Here is a 27,278-nt window from a genome sequence, read left to right as displayed (position 1 = left end):
TCCAAGCGGTCCCTGTAGGGCCACTGTGGTGGCATAGGGCCTGGTGGAGGTGCACATGGGTGACCATACCAGGATGGCAGCAGTGTCATCTGGTGGTACATTCCTGGACTCTGTTGGTATTGGGTCCCATATGGAGCCTGGGAGGAGTACTCAGAAGCCCCATCTGACTCACTGTCAGATCCTTTGCTTGACCATGGAGGAGCGTAGTAGGATTGTAGGGAAATACCTCTTGAGCGACCATGGCTCAGTGCTATCGTCTGAGTACCGAGGGGTGGTGAGTTCGGAACTTCCAATATAACCAGGTCCCCGGTCTGCTCGAGTTCTGTCGGCACCGAGCATCCCAGCATCGGTGGCGGTGCCAGAGGGGATGGAGACCTTGCCCATACCGATCTGTCTGGTGCCAGGTAGGTCGGTGCCACTGGTAGTACCAATGACGGTTCACAATCTGGGAGCAGTTTAGGGCATTTGCCCTTATCCTTCCGTACCAGAGACTCGGTGCCCATGCCCAAAGGTTCCGTGGGCCTATCAGCAGCTCCAGGTGCCAACGGTCGCTGTGAGGTATGGGTGCCGGACGACCTCAGTGCCTGCAGTGCCAAGGAGACTGAGCGAGATGGTGATCGGTTTCAGTTATCCCTGGGCTCGCTGAGGAGACTTCCCATTCTCTTCTTTAGCGTTTGAAAGGAGTTCCCAGACCGCTTTCTCGACCCACTATCCTTTGAAGTCGAAGGCTGGGAGGAAGACTCACGCCTGACTGGGGACTGTGGTCGGAGATCCTCATCCATGAAGATGATCTTCTGGTGAAGCTCTCGGTCTTTGCGGGATCTCAGTCCAAGTTGTTGGCAGAGGGAACACTGTTGTTGAACATGGCCCCCACCAAGGCAGCAAATGCATTGAGAGTGCTTGTCCGTGACCGGGATTGCCTTGCTGCAAGTGTGACGCTTTTTGATGCCCCAAGAGCCAGGCATACCCTTGTCCACGGGGGTCCCCCGCCCCCACCAGGGACGATGGAAGAACAAAGTCCTTTTTCTTTTCTTTTTTCTTCTTTTCTTCTGGCAGGGCCAAAATAAAGATAAGGGAAGGCTAAAGAACTTTTAGAAGCTAAAAATTAACAACTGAAAGAAGAGTTAAGGATCTGCTAATGGTTCCGTCTCTAGCTGGGGCAGTAGAGAAAGAACGGAGGACGGTTAGCCTGACTAGCCTCGTGGCACAGCATGAGGATAGTACCGCATGTGTGAGCCCAACAGACACTGCTACCAAAGTTCACCAGTCAGCAGCACAGGGACAGAGACACAGCTACAGTGCAGCACCCATAGGGACACTACTCGATCAACACATGGCCAATCATTATCTTGACCACTCTACTTATACTCAGCCAGACTCTGCATCATTACTCATGTGAAGTAGTATCTTACCCACACAAGCAGAGGAGTAACTGTGTTGGCCTTTTGCACAAAATTTAATTTCACCCTGAGTGAATCCAGCCCAAAGTCTAAAACTACCAACATTTTTACACAGCTGCCTTTTCACTATCTTAGTACTAACAAGTCCTCCCTCAGCAAATGCATGTAACTGTCACTCACCAGCAAAAGTAATTTTTTCCTTTTATTCAAAGTTACACCAGGCTCTCAATAGCATCTGTATTCCCAAGGATAGCGATAATTTTAGACAGATTTCCACACCACATACATCCCAAAACCAGGCTGTGACATTTAGCAAATAAGTCCCCTTCTTCTATAATAGATGAGAGATTAATTTCAACTCTCTCCCACATCATTCAGTCTTACTTCTTGGGCCTCGAATACAATGACATTATTCTGAACCACATTACATACGGAGCTGATATACCTGTCCTGATGCCTTCATCAGATGCTGCACTTTTCAGAAGGATTTTAATTTTCAAGAAAAACCCAGCTGGATGCATATTCTCCTGCATATTGAAAAACAATGACATTACATGAACAGCCAAATTATTTTTTGAAACTCAGAGAGCAATTTCAGCTGAATCCTATCAAGAGTCCAGCACATTCACAAACATGAAAGAATGTCAGGAAATTCTAGCCAGGACAGAGCCTGACACAAATCATAAGTAAAAATTAGTAATAACCTAGTAAATAACAAATGTTAGAAAATGGTAAATGGTGCAAAATAAAAATGAAAAAATTGAGAATCTGAATAAATGGAAATTAAGCTATATAATTGTTTAAACAAATATATGGTAGCAAAAAGAAGAACCAAATTTAGTGTAAATGCCATATTTAGTTCCAAATCAATATGTTTTAATGGTTACCAACCAATGATAACCAACCTTTGCTTAGGAAAATAACTAAAAACACAAATGCAAAACAAGATTAAAATCAATTATTTAAATCAAGGTTTCCTGCTTGCCAATTTAAATCATTATTAAAATTGGTATCTTAAATCAATCCAGCCTGCTTAGACATCACAGTAAGTTACAACCTCATTAGCCAGGCTTATAGCTCTGAGAGCCTTGTCTTGATACTGTTCGCAATCCCACTCCAAATAAACAGTGGCTAATAACCGCAGCACTTTAGCCTAGAAAGAAAAGACAAAGTGAATAATTAAACACAAATGAAATAACCAAAAAACAACATTTAAATATTGCACACAGGAGTGGAAATAAAGGAGATGGAAATATAAGCTGTGAATAATATTCACTGTAAGCACACTGGGCCAGGGACTGTCTTCTCTGTTACTAGAGGTACAGTGCCAAGCACAATGTGTTGTTCCTTGATTGGGACTGCTAGGCACTACCATCATATAACAATTGTATTCTTATCCCTTCTGAAGATTTGTCTTGACATGGTAAACTGGTTAAGTTTAGGTCAGGCTTAATAAAAGTGCTAACTAAGCCTGACCTAAACTTGACCTTTTTCCTTCTGTAGATGCAGGATAACCTTTAGCTCAATTTAGCTGGTCAAGTTCAAAGTTCATTTAAACTAGGAAAAAGATCAAGTTTAGGTCAGACTCAAGTAACACACATTCACTAAACCTAACCTAACTTGACCACTTTTCCCAGTCAAGATGGAGCCTATGGGTTATAACGTAATTCTTCTCCGAATACACTAGCTGGAGTATAGTATTAATGCACTAGCTTTACATCTGCATGAAAATCTAGGTTCAAATATGACTAAGGACACACACAGCAATGACTCGGTCTCAGACTCAGCCTAGTATCTAGTAGAGAATTGTTTACACTATACTACCATTCTGCGGGACTAAAATAGCAGGAAGTGCTAAAGATCGGGATGGATAACCACTGGCAGAGCTATGAGGGGAAGCCCAAGACGGGCACAGAGAGGCAGTGGGGGCTGCAGAGCAGGACTGACACTAATGACATCCTGCTATTAGTCTGTGTGTAATTCAGAAGTTTCTGTATGTGTATTTCTTACCTGCATTTCTTCCCCGGGAGAATACTTCTTATCCATTTTCCCAATCTCATAGCTCTGGCTACAATTTAAAAGAAAAAATCAGAATTATATGGGCTAAGAGATGTAAGAAGAACTCAGTCAGCTTTCTGGACTATGCAGTGAGCTCATACTTACCTTTTCCATTTCATTTATTGTTAGGAGCCACATAGAGCACACAGAGGAAAATATTAGCTAAAATAAATGGTGACAAGATAAAAGATCCTCTGATTGATATCAAAGCATCAGAAAATAATATCCTTTAATAATATCCATGAGACTGCCGACAGGGCACATTACAGGAATGAAAATCAATAGAGATAGGACCAAGATATGTCAACTGTGTAAGCTGTGTCAGAAGCAGGCTCTAACACCTGCCAACACTTTTGAATGTCATATGGTAAAGAAAGTGATACTCTTCAAATTTAGCACTTTGGCTCAAGGTGTCCTTACAAAGGACGCTGTAAGAGTAACTGAATTCATTCTTGAACTTCACAGCCTGATATGATTATCATGGGACAAGACGACAATAAGACAGAGCACACAATCATACACAGTATTCACCATTCTCTAAGAACAGAGGATTTAATTTGCCTTCTAAATCCCCAGATCTGAATTGCACTAAGTTCTTTCTGCTTTACTCAAGTTAGTTAATTAAGCTTCATAACCCCACTTTGAGGTAGATACGTAGTGCTGCCCCTTTTTTACCTGAGTGGCTAGTCAAATTTCTGGGCCCTGGAGATGTTCCAGCTGGAAGTAGAAATTGATGGAGTCTAATATTTTCTTTAATGCGAACTTGTTTATTTACAAGGAATGTACAAAGTCCTGCTTCTCCAAACACAGGAGAAACCAAGAACAAAAGAATCAAATTCTTAGCTTGTAACCCAAAGTCTTTTTAGCCAACAGTCTGAAAAGCTCTCACTGGCTTTTCTCTGGTCATGCTGTGCTCACAGGCTACTGCATGGCTTTCTTGCTTTTTGTCTCTGCCTCTCTATGTTGTTTGTTCTCAGTTTGTGTGTGCTCTGCCTTCCCTCTCACACACACACACAATGTTCAGCAAAACCCCTCTTTCCACTCAGTCTAAACTCTTAGATAGGTTCACAACCCCATTTTGTCTTAGGTGAGGTGCTTCTGTTTAACACATTCCGATACTCATGTTAACTACAGGGTGCATTCACAGCCTAAGCTCAAAGAGGTGTGTGACCCAAGCAGTCACCAATACCTCTCAGAATAACAGAATTATCATTCCCACTTTACAGATGAGGAAATTTAGGCCTGGTCTACACTAAAAAGTTAAGTCAACCCAGCTACATCACTCACGGGTGTGAAAAATCCACACTCCAGAGCAATTAAATTAAGCTGACCTAACACCCAGTGTAGACAGCGCTAGGCTAATGGAAGAATTATTCTGTCGATTTAGCTACCGCCTGTTGGGGAGGTGGATTGCCTGTGAAGATGGGAGAACCCCTCCCAACAGCATAGGTAGTGTCTATACTGAAGAGCTTACAGCGGCGCAGTTGCAGCAATGCCACTGTAGTGTTTCAAGTGTAGACAAGACCTAAATCACATAGAAGGTAAGTGACTTGCTTTCAAGGTCATGGCAAATCAGTAGCAGAGCCAGAAACAGAACCTAGGAATCTCAATTCCCAGTCCTTGTTCTAAAAACTAATTCACAGTATAAAAGGCCTCTGAGGTGAATGCCTGTGGGGAATTCCATAAAACTGAAGCTAGGTAACAAATGGGCAAATAAAACTTTAGGGATGCAAAAACAAATTACATCTGTGGGCAGTGGCGGATTAGCCAAGGGGCCCCAGCCAATTGGGGGGCCCCGGAATAATGGGTGCCCTGCCCCCAGCAGACAAATACCGGGGCAGGACAGGGGAAGTCTCCATGCCCCAACCCCTCTCCCCAGCGGGAGCACCGGGCGGACGCAGTGGAGCAAGCCCCACACCCCGACCCTGCTCTGCTCCCTGGCAGCAGTGCCGAGCAGGTGGGGGAAGCCCCCATGCCTGACCCCGCTCTGCTCCCTGGCAGCAGCGCTGGGGGTGGGGGGGGTGGGGGGAAGCCCCAGTGCCCCGGCTCCACTCCCCGTTAGAAGCCCCGAGCGGCATGGGAAGCTCCAGTGCCAAGACCCCGGCTGCAGCCCTGGAACTGGAGGAGCTCTGGCCCCCTGCTGCGGCCTCAGAGCTGGGAGAGCTCTCACTCCCCACTGCGGCCCCAGGGCCCTGTGGGGGGGACAGAGCTTCTCCAGTCTTGGGGCCACGGGGATGGGGGATAGAAAGGAGCAAAGGAGGGCTGCAGTGAGCGGGTGGAATGGGGAAGGACCGTGGGTGGAACGGGGGAAAGGGACAGAATGGTGTGGGACCCTGGGCAGGGCCACAGGCAGAAGGTGTGGGGAGGGGGCCCCCCATGTGCTCTGGCCCAGGGCCCCATGAAACCTTAATCTGCCTCTGTCTGTGGGAATTTATTCCCAGAGTTGATATTTTCTCAGTATGAGATAACATTAATCCCACTAGATAGTGCTATAACATTCTATCCAGGCAAATGTTTGTGCTTTGCGAAGGTTAGTTCGGTACTCCAAAGATTTTCTCACTGGTGTTTGTGAGCACTTAGTATCCCATCTTCTAAGTACAGGGAACAAAATAAAGAGATGTTCTCCAAAATATCAGTTTTAACTAACCCTAAACTCTACTTTAAGACTTCCATGACTCCATATCTATGATCATTAAATGTTTGAGATTAAAGGTCGCATTGTCAAGTTGATTTCTTCTGAATAATTTTTTTAAAAATCCATTCTGATTTTCTGAGTCTGGCACAGGATAATTTTTCCTGATAGCCTAAATGTTCTTTTCCTTAATTTTATTGCACTGCTTCCTTGGGCTCCATCTTACCATCCCTTACAATTCCTTTCCCACGTTGGAATATACACCCTATAATATATGTAGATAGTTAGCATGCTGTCATTTAGCCCAAATACACCTCTACCTCGATATAACGCTGTCCTCGGGAGCCAAAAAATCTTACCGCATTATAGGTGAAACCGCGTTATATTGAACTTGCTTTGATCCACTGGATTGCGCAGCCCCGGCCCCCCCTGGAGCACTGCTTTACCGCGTTATATCCGAATTCGTGTTATATCGGGTCGTGTTATATCGAGGTAGCGGTGTAGATAGACAAATCATTTGTGTTGCTGTTTTGTGGATTCTCTCCAAGTTGTCAACATTGGAAACCTAATAAATCTGTCACAGTCACATGTAACAGTGAGTGAGCAGTAAAGGCACCAGGCCAGTTCCGGAGCCGCCTGAGCCCTTGTAGCCCAATGAATGTGGCTGAGAACACTAAAGTAGGGAGAATTAATAAATGAAACAAACTTTCATCAACAGTATAATTATGGCTTTTGGTATGTAACTCTTTTATGAGCAATTCAAAGACTACTCTTAGCAAATGCATGTAATGCTGACATTAATTATTTTTCTGCATTTTTCTACACTTTTCACATCTCTTAAGGTGCAACCATCACCATGGCATTATGAAAGGGGCAACAGCTGAGAACAATCCTCCTAGAGCACAGCCTCCTCGGGAGAATAAGATGTATGGACAGAATTAAGGAGAGCCATGAATATTTCTACATGCAAAGACGGGACCTCTTGTCAGAACATGAAAATCCATGTGAAAGGAATGCCTGATATTGAGATAACAGTGAGGTTGACATGAAAGGATGTGCCTGTAAACAGAGAAATGCCACTGAGCTGGGTGTAAGCCTAGCTTTGCTCAGCCAAGTAGAGCTTTAGATTTGTAAGCAGAGTCTGAATGAGCTCTCCCCTGACATCTGTGATGAGCTGTGGAAGAGGACTTCAGGAGCTGATCTCGTTTGCATGGGCACACCCACTCTGCCTAGGTGCTCAGCATGATGGGATTGCTTGCCCAAATGATCACTTTTGGCTGGTGTTGGATCCCCAGTCTTCTTGTTATTGGGGCAGGAGTTTTAAAGCATTGTTACCCTTAGGGAACATTAAAAAGGGGATAAAGAATAAGACTGAGAATATATTATTGCCCTTATATAAATCGATGGTACGCCCACATCTCGAATACTGCGTACAGATGTGGTCTCCTCATCTAAAAAAAGATATATTGGCACTAGAAAAGGTTCAGAAAAGGGCAACTAAAATGATTAGGGGTTTGGAACGGGTCCCATATGAGGAGAGATTAAAGAGGCTAGGACTCTTCAGCTTGGAAAAGAGGAGACTAAGGGGGGATATGATAGAGGTATATAAAATCATGAGTGATGTGGAGAAAGTGGATAAGGAAAAGTTATTTACTTATTCCCATAATACAAGAACTAGGGGTCACCAAATGAAATTAATAGGCAGCAGGTTTAAAACAAATACAAGGAAGGTCTTCTTCACGCAGTGCACAGTCAACTTGTGGAACTCCTTGCCTGAGGAGGTTGTGAAGGCTAGGACTATAACAGCGTTTAAAAGAGAACTGGATAAATTCATGGTGGTTAAGTCCATTAATGGCTATTAGCCAGGATGGGTAAGGAATGGTGTCCCTAGCCTCTGTTTGTCAGAGGATGGAGATGGATGGCAGGAGAGAGATCACTTGATCATTTCCTGTTGGGTTCACTCCCTCTGGAGCACCTGGCATTGGCCACTGTCGGTAGACAGGATACTGGGCTAGATGGACCTTTGGTCTGACCCGGTATGGCCGTTCTTATGTACCCTTGTTGTGTGAATCGAGGGCAGCAGAACTGAACCTGGCATACCCTGCTTGAGGGATTCACTCTCAATGAAACAGCACTCAGTAGGCAGGGAACATGGGTTCCAAAACCCAGTGAGTTGAGAGAGAGTGGGGACAGGTACTTCCACCCGGTGGTGTGGGCCCTGCTTAAGGGTCCTAGGCACCATTTCACCCTTCCTCTCTCCACTGTGTAATAAAAGAGCTAATTTAGACTCAATTGACAGTCTTGTTACATGCTGCAGAGCTGAAATCACTGATACCTAGGTCTAAGTATTAGACTTGCTTTGAGACAGCGTCTCTGATGTAAGAGACTGCCCAGTGTGTACCAGCAGTGAGGCTCCCCCACTAACAGCTGAAATCACTGAGAGCTGAAATCACTGAGAGCTGTGTTAAGTGGTGGGCCCTGAAGACATCTTGGTGAGTGGCCAGCAGGATGGCTGGCAGAGAGGTGCAGCAAGCGGCCTGCAAGGGGGCTGGTGGAGAGGCACGACAAGCGGCCAGCAGGGCAGCTGGTGGAGAGGCGCGGCAAGTAGCCAGCAGGGTGGCTGGTAGGGAGAGATGCGGCGACTGAGTGCCCGAGCAGCGGAGCGTCTAAGGTGCCTCCTTACCATCCCCTCCACCTAGGATGGGAGGTGAACTCTGCAGATGAACCTCTGAACTCTGGGGCTGCACTGACCAAGGACAGCAACTGTGAGTGGGGTGCAGAGAAGGGACAGGCATGTTAAAGGGACTTTTGGGTTGCTGCCCTGAAGAACCGGAGGGGAAAAGGACACTGCCCAACTTACTTGGGGAGTGGGTCTTTTGCTCATGGTTTATGTTTGTGAACCCTGTTTTCCCAAATTAATGCTAAGTTACTTCCCTCCTTATTGCCTCTTAGAGGTGCCCAGGGGGTGGTGTGTAATTGTCGCAGGTCACTGGGTGGGGGCTCAAGACGGTTTTGTGTTGTATTGTTGAAAAGGAACCAATAGATACTGAACCTGGCCCTTGTTTTTGCCAACTCTGACTGGCAGAAGGGTTACAGATTGATTCATTTAATACTAGAGCTAGATGAAAATTTTCAAACAACTTTTTCCCCATCAGGAAACTGCTTTTTCAAAAACAAAAATTTTCACGAAGAATTTTTTTTTTTTTTTTTTTTTTTACAAAATGTTGCACTTTTCCAATGAAATCCAAAAACTAAAAATTGCTTTTTCCTATTCCTTCAGCCACATTTGCTATTTTCTCAGAAAAAATACTTTGCATTTTGTTTTCCCTTTTACATTACCTGAGCCAGAAGGAGCTCTGTTCATACCCCTTCTGTTCATAGGTTTCCACTCCAAAGTTATAGCAGAGGATTGATAGACAACAGGTCTGCAATTAAAAAAAAAAAGTGCTTCTCCTGTTAGGTTCTTGTAGTGACTTTCAGAAATCTAAGACAGCTGAGTCTCAGACACACTTAAAATACTTTTTATATCAAAGCTACACCCACCACGATCAGAGCTGATTTTATAGGAGGGAAAAGGAATCTGACTAAAAATGTTGTATTGTTGTTCTATGGGAAACTAAAGCAGCATTAATAAATAAATCCCTCAAGGTCACACATAACAGTAGAACTGATCGAGTACATGTTGCAGCCCACTTCCATCAATAAATACGACAGAGTACTTGATCAGGGACAACTAAAAAAGGGGAAATTAGAATAGGAGAAGAAACACTAGGGAGCTAAATGCTCGGGAGTGAATAAAAACCCATCACAAAAGCAGGAGCTATTGTACTGTACAGTTTGGGGGAAAAGGTTCTTCCAATATTTGATATTTCAGAATACTGCTGCTTCATTAGCTCCTCTGTGTGTAAGCATTAGGAACCTGAGTTACCTCAGTTAAGCCTGGGGCTAGATCCCTGCACAGATACAAAAATGTGGATGCACATCCGATCTGCATCCGCCAGGATCAACCCGCAATCCAATCCGCTAGCCGGCTTTTACCTGTATCCGCATCTGCACTCACACCCACAGCAGCAAGATGTCTCACAGGGCTAGCAATGGGGGGGGGGGGGTGTTGGAGGAGGGGAAGGGAGCTAGTGGGGGGGGGCGGGGTCTTGCAGGGAAGAGGCAGCACAAGGATGGGGACTGGGGTAAGGGGCAACGTGAGGGCAGGGTCTCGAGGAGAAGAGGAAGCGCAGAGGGGGTTGCTGGGAGGAAGGAGCATTGCATCGCATGCTGCTCCCAGGGGACTCGTGAGCAATGGCACATGGCAGATCAGTGCATGTTGCATCACAGTGTGTTGGAGGGATGGGGTGCCAGGGCCCCACCCGCTCCAATCCCCATGGCCGTGGGCAGGCCCTGCTGCCCAGGAGCCAGCGGGCCGGGCCCAGGAGTGGGAGCGTGGCCAGTGCTGCCGGGCCGGGCCATGACGGGGACGCTGGCGCTGCCTGAGGGGCCCAAGCTGCCGGACAGGAAGTGGCACAGCAAGTGGGTGCTCGACAGCCCCAACTCTGATCTGCTGCCCAGCCCCAGCCACTGGCTGCTGGCCACCAGTCCCGAGCGTGCTGCGCCCCCCAGGCTGCCCAAGCCGGACATCAGGGGCCAGGCGCCACCAGTGACTAGAGCCCTGTATCCAATCCACTATCTGCAAAAACGGTCCATGGATATGAAGCGGATATCCGCAGATTTGCAGGGCTCTACCTGGGGCTAGCCAGTTCAGCCATAAGGCTGCAGCAGAATCACCTGACTGGCTAGCCCAGCCCACCCAATTGGCTTCAAGATCACTACAGGTCTGCATGTAAGCTCAGCAGCAGCAACAAGTCGCTGGAGGCTCCAACACTTATGCCTGCAGCTGTGATCCTATATGCCTTCTTCCCAGCCTTGCTCCACCCCTGCTCGGTTCCCAGCTCTGGCCCTGACCCCTGGTTCCTAGCTCCAGCTCTAACCCTCAGCGCTGCTCCTGGCCTTTGACACTGAGTCCAACCACTAGGTCTGACCGCCACTTCTCCGATCACTAGGTATGACCGCCCACACCCTGGTCCATGACAGTTTGGGCAGCCCAAAAAGACAAGATGTAGTTTAGCTGCAGAATGGACCACACTAAAGTTGATGCCTCTTTGGCAGAGTTAGCGAGCACCCTGAAGAATCTATTAAAGCCAGATCCATGCCCTTCAGGCACAGAATGTAGTGCCGCAGGCACAAGCCACGCCATCAGTGACTCAGGCCCATTGAGTATCGAATATCCCAATTGTCTGACAAGTTTGATGGTGACTGTGGAAAATACTGTGGGTTCTTAAAGCAGCACCAGTTCCTGTTCCTGCTGTGCTCACAGTCATTTCCTGCCAACCAAACCACAGTGGGACTCGTCATTAGTCTGTTGACTGGGGAAGCGCTGACCTGGGATTCTCCACTGCTTGAGAAATCTAGTCCCCTCTTGAGTGAGTTCAAGGAATTTGTCCAAGCTACTTCAATGACCTTCAACAAGCCAAATAGTAACATACAGCAGAAGCCACGCACCAGGTATTGAGGCAGGATGCCAGCCGGTTGCTCACTATGCTGCAGATTTTCAGCACCTGGTAACAGACACAAACTGGAACAAGGCCGCTCAGTGCTATCAATTCCAGCTGGGCGTAAATGATGGACTCAAGGAGGAGCTGGCACAGATAGAATCTCCGACTGGGCTGGATGCATTTATCCAGATAGGCATCAAGATTGCCAATAGCTTATCATAATGCCGCAAGAACAGAGGGTGGCTTCTTGACCCACACCTGTCTTAACAGAACCAGCCAGCCAGCAGTCAGCACCCACTTTACAGCGTGAACTTCTGCAGGCAGATGTGGTCTACAAGCATTAAGCTGATTGGGGTCACCAGGCTGCACCTAACTTTAGCATCAGTTATCTGGTCCGGTTATCAACCAGCAAGGTCTGGTTATCAACTCAGAATCTCAAATCAACCTGAGCATCGGCTAAGCTGGATCACCAATACCTAGGCCCACCCAAGATTCTCAAGCAGATCAATCCAGTGACATTCAAGATTCAGTTATCAGTCAGTGAAGACCCATCCTCTGTTCCATGTCTCCCTCTTAAAACATTACCTAGAGACCTTCCCAGGAAAGGTTGAGAGCCACTGTCCTAAGCCATCAAGTTTAACATTATTTAATGGAAGAGTTTTGTTGGAAAACATGTAACATTTAAAATTAAACAAAAAGCAGCAATACAAAAACCCCAGTGGGTCACTTTAATGATTCATCCAATGATTGCAGCTTTGTCCATGCAGTAAGAATGAAAGCAGAACTCCTCAAGTGAGTTACAGTCACTCAGATACTCTTAAGGATATGCGGAGATTGTCACAGAAACCAGTTAAATCCCATTCAACCACAACATGCACAGTGCCACATTTCACTTTCAAAAGTCATATTTCAGCCTTCATCCATCCCTTCAGATTTCATTACTTACGCTTTAGAGTAGTGGTGGGCAACCTGTGGCCCATGGACTGCATGCGGCCCGTCAGGGTAATCCGCTGGCGGGCCGCGAGATAGTTTGTTTACATTGACTGTTCGCAGGCACAGCCACCCACAGCTCCCAGGGGCCACAGTTTGCCGTTCCTGGCCAATGGGAGCTGCGGGAAGCAGGCAAGAGCAGGTGAACTTTGGAGAAACAAATGTCCTTAGTACAAAGAACAAGCAAAGGAAAGACACAGAATAGATGTACAGAGAATTGTCTTGATGAATATTTTTCAGAATTTTCTGAGACATCAGTAGCTCCTTGAAAAGCTGCTTTCTTTCTTGTTAATATTAAACTTTTGGAAGGACACAAAAGGACTGATTTCACTGACCTGTTTTGGCAGCCTTGTCAACATATCTTTGCAGCGTTGCAAACATGTCACTGCTTTCTGAAAATACCCTTGAACAACTGCCTAAGAAAGCAACAGAACATGCCAATAAATTGTTAGAATAAAAGCAATTTGTCTTTAAATACCCTGCCGGCTCACAATACAGTGCAACTCACTATACTGTAAATGGAGAGATAACAAAAACAGCAAGACACACCGTGAAACTCTGAGGTTATAGTGCATGAACATGTAGGATCACGTGATCATTTCCTTCAAATGTTAAAATTGCCATGAAGATACATGAAATATGGTATAAGCCAGAGATCCCAAATAGTGGGTCATGGGAAGATTGTAGATGAGTCATGGGCCTAGTGTGGAGGGAAGAGGGCATTGGAGAATGAGCCCACCCCATCAGACAGTAGTGGCTCCATCCTGTCCCGCAGGGCTGTGCCCACCTCCCCACTTGTCACAACTTGGTGCACATGGTTGCCATGCCACTCAGGTTTGGCCTAGGCACCCCTCCATTGGCCGGATCAAACCTGAGTGGCGCTATGACCTCATGCACCAGGTCAAAACATCTGAAATGGGAAGCCAAGCCCAGTTCCACTGGAGCCACCACTGTAAAGTGAATGCAGGGTAGGTTCACTCTCCAACCCCTCTTCTCCCGGGGCCTCCTCCCCATTCCAGGCCAGGATCAGGATTAGGATTAGGATTGCGGTGCCAAGGCAGAGGGTCCTGCTGCATGTAGTCAATGCCCCTCAGTGGGGCGATGAGGAGGAGAAGGATGCTGGCCTATGATTTTTGGGCCTCCCCCATGAATATACACCCTGAGAGAGTCACACACACAAAAAATGATAAAATGCAGTTGGTGGGTCACCATAGTAAAAAGTTTGGGAACACAGTTCAGCAAATCTGATCTCCAGACACATTGGCCCCTCCATTGGCTCCCTGTGCAACTTAGGGATTGAGGCCTTCTCCTATTTGTACCCCAATGTCTGTACCACTTTTTAGTTTTGCCAACCCCAACTATTCAAAAATCATGGGTGGCTTACAAATCATGAGATTTTTTTTAAAGAAAGAATCAGCGAAAGAAAGGGTTGTTTTTATTTTCTTTTTGGTGCTTTAGAAGAGTACAGTTGTGTCATTTTCAAACTTTTCTTCTAAAGGACTACAAATTTACTTTTATTAAAATTATTTTTAAGAAAGCTGAGATTCTCGCCTATTCGCATGATTTGCAGGGGTTGGAGCTTTAAGAAAAATCACCAAATATCATGAGACTCATCATAAAACCATGAGTTGGCAACGATGACCTCCCTACTTGTATATAAAAAACTCTGTACATAAAAAAATAGTTTATATGTGTGTGTGTGTGCATAGTTAGTATATCTAAAGATTACCATCTAGTGGCACATTCAATAAAGTTGTTATTATGCACTGCAAGTAGCTTCCTGTGTGCAGCTTTTAGATCTTGGCTACTTGTGATCTAGATGCAATGTTGCACTTAAGTATTATTTGATTACTTTAGTGACAGAATACTGGCACAGAGATGTGTGGTTTTGAATTTACATATCTCACTAAATATATGTTGCACTGCTGTGGATGTGGAGACCCTGGTTCCAAAGCAGCACCAGATATCTTGCTTCTTCAGCCAGTGAAACACAGATCCTTGTAGGAGGTGACTCAGGCCTCGAAAAGATAGCTGTCCATTTTATAAACACTCCTGCTAGCTAAATGACAGAAGGTATGTCCACACAGCAAAGAAAAACCCATGGCTGGCCTGTACCAGCCAACTCAGGCTAGTTGGGCTTGCGTTGAGGGGGCTGTTTTAGTACTGTGTAGATTTCTGGGCTCGAGCTGGAGCCTGAGTTCTGGGACACTCCCATCTCGCAGGGTCCTAGAACCCAGATTCTAGCCCAAGCCGGGTGTCTATACAGCAATGAAACAGTCATAGATTCATAGATTCTAGAATATCATGCGAGACCGTATCAAATGCCTTACTAAAGTCTAGGTATACCACATCCACAGCTTCTCCCTTATCCACAAGACTCGTTATCCTATCAAAGAAAGCTATCAGATTGGTTTGACATGATTTGTTCTTTACAAATCCATGCTGGCTGTTCCCTATCACCTTACCACCTTCCAAGTGTTTGCAGATGATTTCCTTAATTACTTGCTCCATTATCTTCCCTGGCACAGAAGTTAAACTAACTGGTCTGTAGTTTCCTGGGTTGTTTTTATTTCCCTTTTTATAGATGGGCACTATATTTGCCCTTTTCCAGTCTTCTGGAATCTCTCCCGTCTCCCATGATTTTCCAAAGATAATAGCTAGAGGCTCAGATACCTCCTCTAGTAGCTCCTTGAGTATTCTAGGATGCATTTCATCAGGCCCTGGTGACTTGCAGGCATCTAACTTTTCTAAGTGATTTTTAACTTGTTCTTTTTTTATTTTATCTGCTAAACCTACCCCCTTCCCATTAGCATTCACTATGTTAGGCATTCCTTCAGACTTCTCGGTGAAGACCGAAACAAAGAAGTCATTAAGCATCTCTGCCATTTCCAAGTTTCCTGTTACTGTTTCCCCCTCTTCACTAAGCAGTGGGCCTACCCTGTCTTTGGTCTTCCTCTTGCTTCTAATGTATTGATAAAAAGTCTTCTTGTTTCCCTTTATTCCCGTAGCTAGTTTGAGCTCATTTTGTGCCTTTGCCTTTCTAATCTTGCCCCTGCATTCCTGTGTTGTTTGCCTATATTCATCCTTTGTAATCTGTCCTAGTTTCCATTTTTTATATGACTCCTTTTTATTTTTTAGATCATGCAAGATCTCGTGGTTAAGCCAAGGTGGTCTTTTGCCACATTTTCTATCTTTCCTAACCAGTGGAATAGCTTGCTTTTGGGCCCTTAATAGTGTCCCCTTGAAAAACTGCCAACTCTCCTCAGTTGTTTTTCCCCTCAGTCTTGAGTCCCACAGCCCCAGCCCGAGTCAGCTGGCACAGGCCAGCCGCAGGTGTCTAGTTGCTGTGTAGACATACTCAGAGTCTTCAAGAAATGATCTAAACAACTTTGCAGGATTATGATAAATTAGTGAAGATGCATGTTGAAAAAATAGGTATATTAAGAATGCTTAAATTACTGCAATGCTGAGGGGGTCAAATCTGAGACCTTACAGCAGATCTAGGGAAACATATCTTTCCAGTTTAATGACAGGAACTCACACTTCTAACAACTGAGTCAAAGTTCCAGTATGATCATTCATACATTCCATATGCCCCAGTGACCTATAAAGGGAAACTGGCCAGGACACGTACTGATTCAGCCTGATAAGACAGCACTTTGAATAGGTCCTTCTCTACATCAGCTTTGTGCACCTGAATATCTGCCTCACCACTGCTCCTCTTCATTAATTGGGCATATAGTTTTTCTAGACTCTGGAAAAGAAAACATAAGCACCCAGAAAGCTGTTACTCAATTGTAGCACTTGCTAGTAAGAGTGTTTGCAGGAGACTGTACCTAGCCAGAAACTTACATTTATGGCAATCACAAGAAATCCATCAGCAAGGGCGGCTTTTCCAACATCCACCCACCCTTTTCCAGTCTTCATGGTCATCTGAAGCAGAAAAGGAACATGTGTTTTGTGAAAATTCAACCCAAATCATTTCTCACTTGTTCTCTATCCACGGCATCATCCACCTCTGAAGAACAAAGGAAGCAGACATGCACTGGGGGAAAGACCCTGATTGAAAGAGGTTCAGCCAGTAAGATTGTTGGAACATATGGTGAGAGACACCTTTGCTTTGTTTTCACTTAGCTTGTTAAATTAGGTGTTAGTTGCATTTTACCTTTTATTTCCTTGTAACCAATTCTGACTTATATGCCTCATTACTTGGTCACTTAAAATCTATCTTTCTATAGTTAATATTTTGTTTTTGTTTTTGTTTTATCTAAACCAGTGTAAGATTGAAATGTTTGGGAAACTCCATTTGGGATAACAAGATTTGTGCATATCATTTTCTATTAATAAATGACATACCTTATATGAGCTCGTATCATCGAGGAGGGTGCTGGTCAGTACAAGACACACATTTCTGGAAAAAAGTCCGGGAGTGGAAGTTTGCTGGTGTTGCCTTATAGTGTAATTCTATAGTACTCATGGAATATAGCAGAGAGTGATTTACATGCTGGAGGCTGGATGAGAGAAGACCTGGACTGGTTGCTCTCACAGCAAAGTAGGGTAAAAGGTTGCAGAATTGAGGGGACAGAGCTATCCATCAGTCCAGATTGTACCCTGGGTAATGTCTCAAAAGGGTCCCCTGTTCTTTGCAAACATCTCTCATCTCAGATCTGACAAACTCACTCTGCCAAACATGTCTTACAGGATATTTATCCATAAAGAGTAACATGTAAGGTATCTACAGAACACTCGTAACTTGTCAAGATTCATAATTATTGTGAGATGCATGTATGGGTAATATTTAAGGAATAATGTATTTATTTTGAAAGTTTGCTTTATGGACCTGAAGTACAAACACTGGGAGATAATGTGTCTTGGTGATAGCCCATTCAGGCAAAGAGAAGTTGTCATCACTCCCTGTTTGGCCAGTGATGCAATGCAAGGTTCAACTGTTTAGGCTTGTGCAGTACTAAGACTGTGAATGGGAAACCATCAGAGCTCAGTAACAGGCGCGGACTCACCCCTGCGGCGCCTCCTGCTGGTCTCTCAGGGAATTAGCTCGACCCAGCCTGCGGAGCGCCCTCTGCGGGCCGGTGATCTGCCTTGCTCTCTACTTCTGGGCCCCGTGTCCCTCCCAGGACCCCGGTGCCCCTTGCTCAGGGTGCTGCACCCTGGCAGTACCCACACGCTAGGTCTCCCCTCCCAGGGGAACCCCCACCCGCTAACCATACCTTGCCTCAGCACTAGGCCACTGCCAGTCACCATCTAGCCCCCGCTCCCTGGGGCAGACTGCAGTATAGGCCACTCATCACTGGCAAGGAGGGTTTGGACCTGCTGCCATGGTCTAGCCCTGGGCTGCCCTCTGCAACCCCCAGTACCTCCTGGCCTAACACTAGGCCGCAGCCGGGGGCTTTCCAGGCTGGAGCTCCCCAGCTCTTCAGCCTTCCCCCAGCCCTGCTCCACCCAGGTACTCTACTCTAGTTCCCTGCAGCCAGGCCCTTCTCTCTCTGCACTCAGAGAGAGACTGCTGAGCTTCTGGCTGCCCTGGCCTTTATAGGGCCAGCTGGGCTCTGATTGGGGCGTGGCCCAGCTGCAGCTACTTCCCCCAATCAGCCCAGGGTGTTCTCTCTCACCCCCCCCCCCATCCTTTCCAAGGGCTGTTTTTAAACCCCTCAGAGCAGGAGCGGGTGACCACCCCGCTACAAGCTCTTAACTACAGTACAACATTATTGTGAAATGTAAGTTCTGCAGAGGAGAGGTGCCCCTGGGGCAGGGGGTACGTCTTCACTATCCACCGTATCGGCGGGTAGCAATCGATTTATCCGGGATCGATATATCGCGTCTTGTTAAGACGCGATATATCGATCCCCGAACGCGCTCACCGTCGACTCCGGAACTCCACCAGAGCAAGCGGCGGTAGCGCAGTCGACGGGGGAGCTGCGGCCGTCGATCCCGCGCCGTGTGGACCCCAGGGTAATTCAATCTTAGATACTTCGACTTCAGCTACGCTATTCGCGTAGCTGAAGTTGCATATCTTAGATCGATCCCCCCCCCCCTAGTGTAGACCAGCCCAGGCAGTCAGTATTTTCTTTGCAAACAGAGGCGAGGTGATGAAGGTAAGGAAGAGATGGTGATTAAATTAATGATCTGAAAGTCTAGCCTGTAAAACAGGAATCTGGGGGCGGGGGGAGGGAGTTGTTTTAAAGCAAACGCAGGGGACTCAGAAAAAATACAGCCAAGCCCTTTGAGCCAACATTACATTCAGAAAAGAAGGAGATTTGGGGGTGCAGGTGAAAAGAAGGGGCAAAAACCCAGGGTAGGGATAGCAGTGGTACAGAGAAGTTCCCACTCTACCTGTGGTACTTATGTGGCCTCATCACCGTAGTATCTGAGCGCGTCACAAGATCTAACCTATTTCTCCTAGAGCAGTGCTATTATCCCCATTGTACAGAGGGGGCACTGAGGCACACACAGACTAAAGGCCAGATTTTCAAAGGTATTTACGCACCTAGTGAGATTTTCAAAAGCACCTAGAAGGTTAGGTGCTTTGTAAACCCCACTAGATACCTAGCAGCATCTTTGGGTGCCTAAAAACCTTTGAAACTATGGCCTGAGGTCATACAGAAAGTCCACGGGGAGTAGAACCCAGGTCTTTCAGGGCTAGTTCCCTATCCAGCAGGCCAGCCACTCTCTCTGCTGCATGCTGCAAAAAAAAAAAAAAAAAAAAAAAAAAAAAAAAAAAAAAAGGACTCTGATAGATAGGAGCAAAACCAAGGCGTCCAGTTATCTGAGACTCCAGCAAATGGACCCAGGAGGTTGGGATAGAGGTCATGATTGACAGCATGAAAAGCAGCACAGAGGTCAGAAAGGATGGAGAATCAGAGTCAGATGACAGGAGATCACTTAACTCCCAAGGGGTGGCAGGTTCTGCCCCAGGCTGGGTTGTAAAGCAATGGCTGCTGTGCAATTTTACATTTTAACTGAAAACCATTTTGTTTTGTCATTTGTTTTTGTTCTATGTTTGAGAAAAGGAAATAATCAGAAAGTGTCATAAGTATCAGGTGTATTTATGCCTCAAACTCTTAGGGTTTCAGCTGTATCCAGCCCAATTCCAGAACAAAGAACAGAAATTACATCCACAGAGTCCATAAAGTCAACAATTATTGTCATGATTTGTGTTATTCACTGGGCACCATCTGTGTGCTCAGCACTGTTCAGAATATGCCAGACAATACAGTCCCTGAGAGCCAGTGTGTATCAAATGTGTAGCCCTGGATAAGATGGCTCAGATATTTAAGTATGAAGTGTATACTTATTAAGCACATGTTAATATCTATGAGTGGAGGCAATAGATATTTTACTGGATTAAGAACTAGAAGATTTGACCCTCCAACCTTCTTTCTAAAGGAAGAGCTGTCCAGAGCTCCTGTGCCTGTTTATTTTCTTTTCCTGCCTGCAGTTGCCCTGATGTACCTCAGAAGTCTCAGTTTTTTTCTCAACTTTAAAATATAGAATTTTCTTGGTGTTTGGTTTTAAATATTCTCCTGTGAGAACTGCAACTCAATCACTGTAGTGTTGTGCTTAAGAGCCTTCTGGAAAGTAACTAGCCTTTAAACAGAAGTAAAAGCAGTGTTACCAAGGCTCGGGATTTTGTCAAGCGTCTCATGATAATTGTTTTCCTTAAAGCTCTAGCTCCAGGAGTCAAGGGGATATGTGATGATTTCAGCCTTCGTTCTTAAAGAAAAATGAAGTTTCTAGCCCTCGTGGCTGTGGAGAACGCTTCAAAATGTGACCCTAGTGCACCCTAAAGGCTCAAAAAGCAGAAGGCAAATAAAAAGAACAACAAATCTATTATTTTTACATACTCATGAGTTTAAAGCCAATCTCATAATTTTTGGTGAGCCTGATTCATGATTTTTTAACGATTTTTTAACATTAACTTGAAAGTGTCACTTTCACTCCTGTTTAAGGTCAGTTTCTAGTCTATTATTTGTAGTGAGGTAACACCCTAACAACCCCAGGCAGGTGCAGTATAAATTCAGGGGGCTTTGCCCTACTTGGATGTTTCCAAAGTTAAATGATCTATTCCAAGCTTGATGAACTGCAAAAAAGTGATAAAAAGGTCATCTAGATTTTTCTACAGTTGTTTCAATTGTTGTATTCAAGAGTTAGTAACAAAGAATATACATTACAATTTTAAACCTAACCAGTGTCCCTTAAGTGACTTAACAAAAGATGTGAGAACATGTTAGTATTAGAGCTGAGTGGGTCTAATATTTATTTAGTCTTCTTCTTTTATATAGGAATTAGATACAGTGCCCTAATCAGCTAATTTCTAAGTTATTATCTGAAAAAAACCCTAGAGTTTTCAGGTGCCTAAGTAGCCCCTGGATTCACAGTTAAAGTTGCCCCCCCACCACCACCAAAATCTGAAATGGTACCCCCGTGCCTCAGCCTGCTTAGTACCGTGGCAAACACACCATTAAAAATCCTTTTACCCTTTTATTAATTAAAGATACAGACAAGAAGGAAAAATAGCTAAAGCATTTGAATTGTAAAGTATTAAATAAGGCTTTCACTTCAACAACCCTTGTCCCTTTTCCCTTTAGCTGGAAAAACCCCTTAGAAGGAAAAACCCCTTTATATGACAGTCTCTTAGAGCAGTGGTTTTCAAACTTTTTTTCTGGCAACCCAGTTGAAGAAAACTGTTGATGCCCACGACCCAATGGAGCTGGGGATGACGGGTTTGGGGTGTGGGAGGGGCTCAGGGCTAGGGAAGAGGGTTGGGGTATGGGGGTGAGGGCTGTGGGATGGGGCTGGGAATGAGGGGTTCAGGGTGCAGGAGGGGGCTCTGGGCAGGAGGTTGGGGTGCAGGAACGGGTCAGGGCTCTGGGCTGGGGGTGCAGGCTCTAGGTTGAGGCCAGGAATGAGGGGTTTGGGGTGCAGGATGGGGCTCCAGGTTTGGGGGGGCTCAGGGCTATGGCAGGGGCTGGGGTGAGGGAGGGGGGTCAGGGCTCTGGGGTGGGGCCGGGGATTGGGGCGCGGGGTTGGGGCATGGGTTTAGCTCGGGCAGCTCCCAGTCAGCGGCGCAGCGGGGGTGCAGAGGCAGGTTTCCGGCCTGTCCCGGCACTGTAGACCGTGCTGTGCCCGGAAGCAGTCAGCAGCAGGTCTGGCTCCTAGGCGGAGGTGCACAAGCAGCTTTGTGTGGGTCTCGCCCGCAGGCACCGCCCCCTCTCCCCCCAGGTCCCATTGGCTGGGAGTGCGGAGCTGGTGCTCAGGGCGAGGACAGCATGCAGAGCTCCGTGGCCCCCCCGCCTAGGTGCTAGACCTGCTGCTGGCCACTTCTGAGGTGCAGCTCGGTGTCGGAACAGGTAGGAACTAGCCTGCCTTAGCCAGGCAGCACCGCCAATGGGACTTTTAACAGCCTGGTCGGCGGTGCTGACCAGAGCCGCCGTGACCCAGTCCCTTCCATTCCGCGACCCATGGTTTGAAAACCACTGTCTTAGAGGATATAAAGATGGTAAAAACAGTCGTTTTCAGGGAAAAGAAGATGTTAGTTCAGATGGGCTGGAGCTGTTGTCATTGGTTATGTTAAAGTTTGATTCTGTTTCCTAAGAAGATAAAAGAAGATAAACACACAAACGGGGAGAATAGCAAAGATAAAAATGCAGTTTGTGTCTTTGGTGTTGACTTTCACTTGTAACCTCATTGCTGGAAAAACACAGGCATACTATCATTCCTACCAGCCACTCCAAGACCTTGCAAACTTATACACCAGTACCAGGCTGTTTAGGGCATTCCATTTAGCTACCTCTTCTTTTTGGTCACAGCCTTACACCAGTGTTGCAAAATATAGTCTTGGCTGGCTAAGCCAGACTCTTATTAGATAGAAGGAAACAGGAGAGGAATAGGAGAGAGAAGAAATAAGGTGGGGAAGGAAAAGGTCACACCAGGGGTGTGACAGTCTCACATCCCAGGTTGTATCTGGGAGTTAGCTAGAGTCAGTGGAGGTGGTAGTATCATCTGGGTCCCTCTCTCTGGCCTGATCAGGACATCCATCAGGATTAGGATGAAGAAGGTACTGGGTCCCAAGAGACAGTGGACGGCAACAGCCATCATTGTGAAGATTGCTCCTTCCCCTTCTCTAGTCTTTCGGTCAGCCAGCATTATGGTAGCCCTCTTTTCCCGAAAAAATCTCTTTTGAGGACCACAAAAGGGGAAGAACAGCCCATTCACTCATCGTTTTGTCCACCAATTAGACCTAGTGTCTGACACACCAATTTTGGTTCACTGATTTCCAGTTCCACACTTTTCTTGTTTACCAAGCATGATCTTAACACAGTCCTTGAGTTATATCAATAGGCATTTTTGCTTGGCCTAATTCAGTTTGTCTTGCATTTGTTGTTACAGGTTACTGTGGCATTTTATGAACTTGCACTCGCTTTTTACAGTTGAGCTCATAATTAGGGTAAATTTGTAGGCCCAGTTATCACAACAGGATGTATTCTTTTCCATAAGGTACTGAAGCAGTAATTTACTTCTTTCACAATATTCGTATTGGCTGGGTAAGGCAGAACTAGTGCCATTAATTTCCATGTGGGAGACCTCAGCAATTCATGTTCTCACCATGGACTAAGGGGTGTTATGCTGGTTTACTATGGAAGTCAAGGCTCATAATGGTATGGCTGAGAAACCCCTAACTATAGTGGCTCAACCAGGTGTCATTGTGATAATACAGGTCCAACTTTAGCAGATACATCCCTCAGAAATATAATTTCACTCACTTTCCTGAATTACTCTATCATTTGAAAATACCTTTCCAAGATTTCCCTTGGAACCCACCATACTGCACTTGCATTCTCACCATTTAGCTAGACTTACCAAAATCTGTCTTCGCACCTTCTCCTCTGGAGGATCGCTGCCTTCACATAGGCACACTAGCCTGCAAGAAACATGGCGCACTGCAAGAAAACAATGCATGCATACATAAGGATGGGCCACTTCCCCTGTTCTTTCAAGCCCTTATGAACTCCAACTCTAAAGTCAGACTATGGAGAGGCTACTTCTTCACCAACTGATGCAGTCAGAAACAACATTTCTTAGGTAATGTAAACCCCCATAAACCTAACAACCAGACAGGGCCGGCTCCAGGCACCAGCTTAACAAGCAGGTGCTTGGGGCGGCCAAGGGAGAGGGGTGGCACCTGCGGCAATTCGGGGGCGGCAGGTCCCTCACTCCCTCAAGGAGCGAAGGACCTGCCGCCGAACTGCCGCCGCCGATCGCGGCTTTTTTTTTTTTTTTTTTGCTTGGAGCAGCAGAAATGCTGGAGCCGGCCCTGCAACCAGAACACTGTTGTGTGCTGACTGTCTCATATAACCAGAGTAAAATGGAATTCAGCACATTAGCTTACAACTGATGTTTTTATAACTGCAAATCTCAGAGCAGATCCACTGCAAATTAGAAGCTCCAGCTCCACATCATACCCAAGCACCACACCAATGGGAAAGCGCCCTGGAGACTGCAGCCAGCCTGGAAACCTTACTGCACTACAAAGTATGATGGGTAGTATATGTTTCTACCATGTGGGACTTAAACATGTTCCCACTGAAGTCAATAGGAGTTTTGTTATTAACTTAATTGGAACAGACTTAGACTCTCCATATTTGGGAGCAGATTCACCTAGTGTTTATCTTGGCATAAACCCTGGAGGTCTGTGTCAGCAAATAGTTCTGCAAGGGACAAGGCTATGGAGGTGCACAGAAGTCAAAACCTTAGCTATGCCCAGGGGATCATTAGAATACAGTGCAGCCCACAAAGCAGGGTGGAACTAGCTGAGAAGAGAAAAATGACCAGGGAGTGGCCTGATTCAGCACCTTCTCTCTGCAGCTTCTACAAAGTTCCAGGAGGAGTTAAAGCTTGTCCTAAGCAGAAACCCCAAGGAAAGGCAGCTGCGAAAACACAGCCTGCCCTTCATCAGAGTGAATCTCTCTCCAGTGCATGGAGATTAGCTGGCACAAGAAGTGTAATTTAGGCACATCGGTAAACATTTTGTAATGAATGAATAACAAACAATAACAATGGACATCAGGGTAAATACCATGATGCAATTCATTTATTATTGCTTGTTAAGAATCAACAGTGTGTTGCTCTGTGATGTACACCAAAATATCCTCTGGCAAAACCAAGAAAGACAAGGTTGACGTTCTTTATATTTCAAAAGTTACAAGCTAACAGAACAAATCTTTCAGTTCTTCTTCATACATCAAAAAGTAAAAAAAAAAGAACACAACCCCAATTTTTTTAAATATCCTTTGCAGGTCACCTTTAACTATGATATGAGAGCTGATGAGATTGTGCCCTAGAACTAGTAAGCCTCCCTCCTTCCCCTTTGCCTAATATCATCTCTCCCTGCATTATGTATATAACTTAGACTGTAAGCCCCTTACAGCAAAAACTATGGACCAGATACTGGGGTCCTGCAGATTTGCAGAGAGAGCAAGTCAAGGTGCAAATACAAAGGTGGCTTTAAAGTTCACTTTTGCACTCCACCAATCATGATGCTCCCCTTGTGCAGGGCCACTTGCCTTGCACCAGGTTAGATCAACCTTAGGTCTGCAGAATCCTTAGGGTTTGTCTACACACAGTTTTGTACCAATTTAACTAAATTGGTTTATTAGAGATACAATGTGGGTGTGGTAATATCTTTTATTAAACCAAATTCTGTTGGTGAAAGATACAAGCATTTGAGCTGCACAAAGCTCTTCAGGTCTATATCAGCGTCTATCAGTGCAGCCCCACACAGCCCAGACACTTATATCAGTACAGTTTATTTCCAAAAATGTATGGACCAAAAACATAGCCAAGGATTAGTGAAGCACAGAGGAGTCCAGACACAGCTCCTTTCCTCTGGTCTGTCCTACAGGCAGCAGGAAAGGGGAGCAATATAACAACTCCTACACTGACTGTGTCACCAGAGGATCATTCTTGCACTGGAGTGATCCTTCCTTAGTTGGTTACACAAAACAGCTGCAAAGTACTCTCTGCCTTCATTTTATCTGCAAAGATACACACAACCCTATGGCACTATATACAAACGTTAAATAAAATAATTGTACCATAAGAGCTTTTCTTTTACAATATAAAAGAACTTTAATCTAGGACACAAAACACATACATACATTTAGCTCTTTGCTCATCATTGATGACTGAATCTACTCGGTTAGTCACAGCCCAATTCCATAGGCTTATTGCACTTTCTTCCATCTAGGAGGACAGAAAAAATTTCATTAGAATTTGCCTTTTTGTCTTGATCTGGGTCATATTTGAACTTCTTGATGTAACAGAACCATATATAGGTAAATATCTATATGCTTGTGTAAATCAAAGAATGACATGACTTACAATTGAAAAGATCTAATTAGACTGATGGCAATAGCACCCATCAATTCATACCCACGTTGGCCATCAGTGTCTTCAGCCATAATTTGAAATTGTGCACAGTGGGGAATTCTGTATGTGAAATCAAGATTTCAGAAACATTTTAAATCCTTTGTTTTGTGTCAGTAAAGCATCTTCCTGAACAGATCCCCTTCATCTATCACTTTACTCAATTGTCCTTACACTCATTTACAACAAGCCCATTCCTGAACTTGTCAACATTTGATCCGGTTTATTCCATCCGTCTGGAATTAAATGATCTCACACACACAAACCTTGTGCAATAGCATATCCATTACCATTAAGAAACAACTGACTTACTAATGTATTTCAAAGTCTAATAAGGATGTTCAAAACGTGCAAAGTTCCCAACACATGTTGAAAAATTGGAACAGGTTCAGAAAAAAGCTATAAGAATAGCTTCAGGTCTAAAAATCCTCTCACAGTGACAGACTTAAGTAGCTCAATCTACTTAGTTGATCAAAAAGAAAGTTAAGAGGTGACTTGATTATGGTGAATAAATTCTGACACAGGGAGAAGACTTCTGACAGTAGAGGGCTATTTATTCTAGCAAGACCCAACAGCTGGAAGTTGAATCTATACAAATTCAGACTGGAAATACGGTACATATTTTTAAGTGAAGGTAATTAGCCATTGGAACCACATACCAAGGGACATGGTATATTTTCCATCACTTGATGTCTTTAAAATCAACAGTGATGTCTTTCTAAAAGATATACTCTCTAGCTCAACCAGAAGTTATGGTCTTGATGCAGAAATCACAGGGTCCAATTTGTTGTGCAGGAGGGCAGAGTAAATGGTCAGAATGGTTCCTTCTAGTCTTAAAAGTTATGCATCTATGAATCAGTACAAATCAATAGAAGGAAATATTTGGTTTCACACCAAATTTCTGAAGTAAATGCTTAATTAACAATAGGTTGCTCTCATAAGAGTGAGTCCAAACTGAAAAGGCAAAAGTAGCATTTTCAGAAGGGGAACAGGGATGGGGCTGGAAACAGTCAAGACCCTTGCGCTTCCCCTTATGTATATACTACTGACCTAAGGGGCTGAACCTCCAAAAGATTTCCACTGTAACAGGCCCCAGTTGTTACGTGCTCAGGACTTTCATAATATCTAATTCACATGTCAACAATGTTCCTTGTAAGCTACACACAGGCACAGCCATGCCTGTATCCAAAGAGCACTAGCCAGAATACC

The 27,278-nt window shown here is 45.2% G+C and overlaps 1 protein-coding gene across 1 annotated transcript in view; it reads right to left on the bottom strand.

Moving 5' to 3' along the window:
• The window catches only part of TEX11 (testis expressed 11), a 107,037-nt gene that overhangs the window by 76,823 nt on the left and 2,936 nt on the right, over nt 1–27,278 (bottom strand). Inside the window, exons 3-10 of the mRNA XM_065411101.1 lie at nt 25,802–25,886; nt 23,505–23,584; nt 16,479–16,559; nt 12,962–13,042; nt 9,430–9,515; nt 3,411–3,468; nt 2,458–2,553; nt 1,846–1,927 (exon numbers count right to left, since the gene is read on the bottom strand). Coding sequence (XP_065267173.1) covers nt 1,846–1,927; nt 2,458–2,553; nt 3,411–3,468; nt 9,430–9,515; nt 12,962–13,042; nt 16,479–16,559; nt 23,505–23,584; nt 25,802–25,886 — 649 coding nt within the window. The remainder of the gene's footprint in view (nt 1–1,845; nt 1,928–2,457; nt 2,554–3,410; nt 3,469–9,429; nt 9,516–12,961; nt 13,043–16,478; nt 16,560–23,504; nt 23,585–25,801; nt 25,887–27,278) is intronic.

The sequence above is a fragment of the Emys orbicularis genome, chromosome 9, assembly GCF_028017835.1.
Source record: "Emys orbicularis isolate rEmyOrb1 chromosome 9, rEmyOrb1.hap1, whole genome shotgun sequence".
In the NCBI taxonomy this organism is placed as follows: domain Eukaryota; kingdom Metazoa; phylum Chordata; order Testudines; family Emydidae; genus Emys; species Emys orbicularis.
The sequence above is the reverse complement of the archived record's forward strand: the minus strand, read 5'-3'. Positions and strand labels throughout refer to the sequence as shown.